General features: G+C 32.9%; 1 protein-coding gene across 1 annotated transcript in view; it reads left to right on the top strand.

The window, feature by feature from the left end:
* Nucleotides 1-2029, top strand: part of LOC106883020 (uncharacterized) — a 56614-nt gene extending 54585 nt beyond the window's left edge. The window contains exons 10-11 of the mRNA XM_052966812.1: nt 211-462; nt 1990-2029. Of these exons, the coding sequence (XP_052822772.1) occupies nt 211-462; nt 1990-2000 (263 nt within the window). The 3' untranslated portion in view covers nt 2001-2029. The remainder of the gene's footprint in view (nt 1-210; nt 463-1989) is intronic.
* Nucleotides 2030-2338: the final 309 nt, after the last annotated feature.

Genomic DNA, 2338 nt, shown 5'->3' with positions numbered 1-2338 from the left:
AAAGAGGTTATAAGTATTTAAAATTATGTCAAAACAATCAGGTGTAACTTCAAGTCGTTAGCAGAAATTTAACAAGATCCATAAACAGTTTTCATTCTTCTTTATAAGCAGTTTCTTTCATGAATGAGCAGGACTTTCATTCTTACCTTTCCTTTACTATAGATCTAAAATCTTTTTATATATTTTGAAGGATTTTTTTTTTTTTTCCAGATTGTCTTTTAGGCAAATTGGAATTCAAAAAATGGGAAAAGAAGAAAATTGTGAGCCACAATGATGAAAGAATATCCAATATAAGTCTTGAAGAATGCACAACTAAATGTAAAAATAAACGGTGGTGTGTGTCATTTGAATACAGTGAGAAATATCGTATTTGCCATTTGAGTAAAACAGCACAATATATGTTAAACCAGCTGCTATTTGTTAAAGAGAAATCAGTCAACTACTACGAAAAAGTTTGCCTAAGTAAGTTCATTTTATTACCACTTATAATTTTCCTTTACAAGACAAGCTTTCGTACAATTATAATAACAGGTCCACGAGGTTGGTGAAAGTAAAATCAATAGCGCAACAGACAAAATACTTGGAAGTATTTAGTTTTGTCCCTTGATATGTGGTGTTCAAGTCTCACTGGGGTAGGTTTTGTTTTCATCATTTTAGGGTTGATAAGTACTGGGATTTATTTAGTTGTCTGTACATTCCTCAAAATTTATAGGTATGCACTTATTTTAGAAATAAAATAATAAATATTATTATTATTATTTATTGTCTTTGCACAGCTTCTAACACTGGAGATGTACTACAGTGCCAGCTGTTTGTAACTAGTGAGCTAAGATAACACCCCTTATTCTTTGAGCACTATCCGGAGTATTCAAGCGGTTCCAAGCAGTGCTGTTTTCTACAAGTGCTCCACCCTTATTGCAACCCCTATTTGTTTCATGTACTTCTCAAGATTTTTACTTGCTGTTCCCATATCAATTCTTAACCATATCAATATGCTTGTAGTAAACAGCATATATCCTGAATGTCAGTGTGGATTTGGGGCTGAGAGAGTCACAATCGACATAATTTTTGCCCTTAGCATGTGAACAAAATACTGACTTGTACATGGTCTTTGTTGACTTGACCAATGACTTCAATACAGTGAATTGTGAGGCACTTTGGAAAATTTTGTCAAAAGTTGGTCTTCCTGATAAAATGATAAGGGCAATAGTATCTTTGTACAAAGGAATGATATCTAACAGGTCAATGTTCAGAGGCAATTTCAGTTTCCACAGGAACTAACCAAGGCTGTGTTTTAGTTCCTGTGCACCAGGCTCTAAATTTTATCAACCATAACACTATATCCTCCCTCAAAATGTGTCTATTATGCCAATTTGAGAAATCATTTACAAACAGATGAGGTCAATTGGTTAGCGTTAAATTTGAATATCTGCAGGGCATCTAAGAGGGAAAATAATGACAATGATGACAGTGGCGGCGGCAGCGGTGGTGGTCATGGCTGTGGTAGCAGTGACAGTGGCGGCCATGAGAGGAGTAGTAGTAGTATTGGTCAAAATGGATGTGATGTTTGGTGTTAATTGAGAAAGTTGTAATGATGGTAGTGTGAAGGTTCTGAAAATGATTGTAATGGTTGTGATAGTTGTGACAATGATCATGAAGATTGTCTTAATGATTATGGTTGTGATAATGATTGTGATGGTTGTGATAATGACTGCGATAGTTGTGATAATGATCGTAAAAGTTATGATAATGATTGTGAAGGTTGTGATTATGATTGTGATGGTTGTGATAATGATTGTAAATGTTATGATAATGATTGTGATGGTTGTGATAATGACTGCAATGGTTGTGATAATGATCATAAAAGTTATGATAATGATTGTGATGGTTAAGATAATGGTGCTTATAGCTGTGATTTTAGTATTGCTTGTTATCATAATATTTTCAACATGATAATAACTATTTTTTTTTATATTACTTCTTTTATAGATGAACCATGACCTCTTGCCAAATAAAAAGAAAACTTGTACATTTTGTTCAATAGTCCTATTGTGGAAAAGAAATGCACATCACACTCTTTTAATGAAAATACTTACACACATACATATATACATTCCATTCATAAAAGTGCATGCACACACAACCATATGAACATACAAAGACAGATAAGTACAGACATACACATGCACAAATGCTCTCACAAATGTGTACGTGCATGTATGCGTATCTATCTACTGCGTATATAATATATATAGAGTGAGAGAAAAAGAAAGTAGCTACACAAAAAAATATATATATGCATATACATATATATATATATATATATATGCATATACAT

This window comes from Octopus bimaculoides, chromosome 3 (assembly GCF_001194135.2).
Source record: "Octopus bimaculoides isolate UCB-OBI-ISO-001 chromosome 3, ASM119413v2, whole genome shotgun sequence".
Classification (NCBI taxonomy): Eukaryota; Metazoa; Mollusca; class Cephalopoda; order Octopoda; family Octopodidae; genus Octopus; species Octopus bimaculoides.
This window is presented reverse-complemented; position numbering and strand designations above follow the sequence as displayed.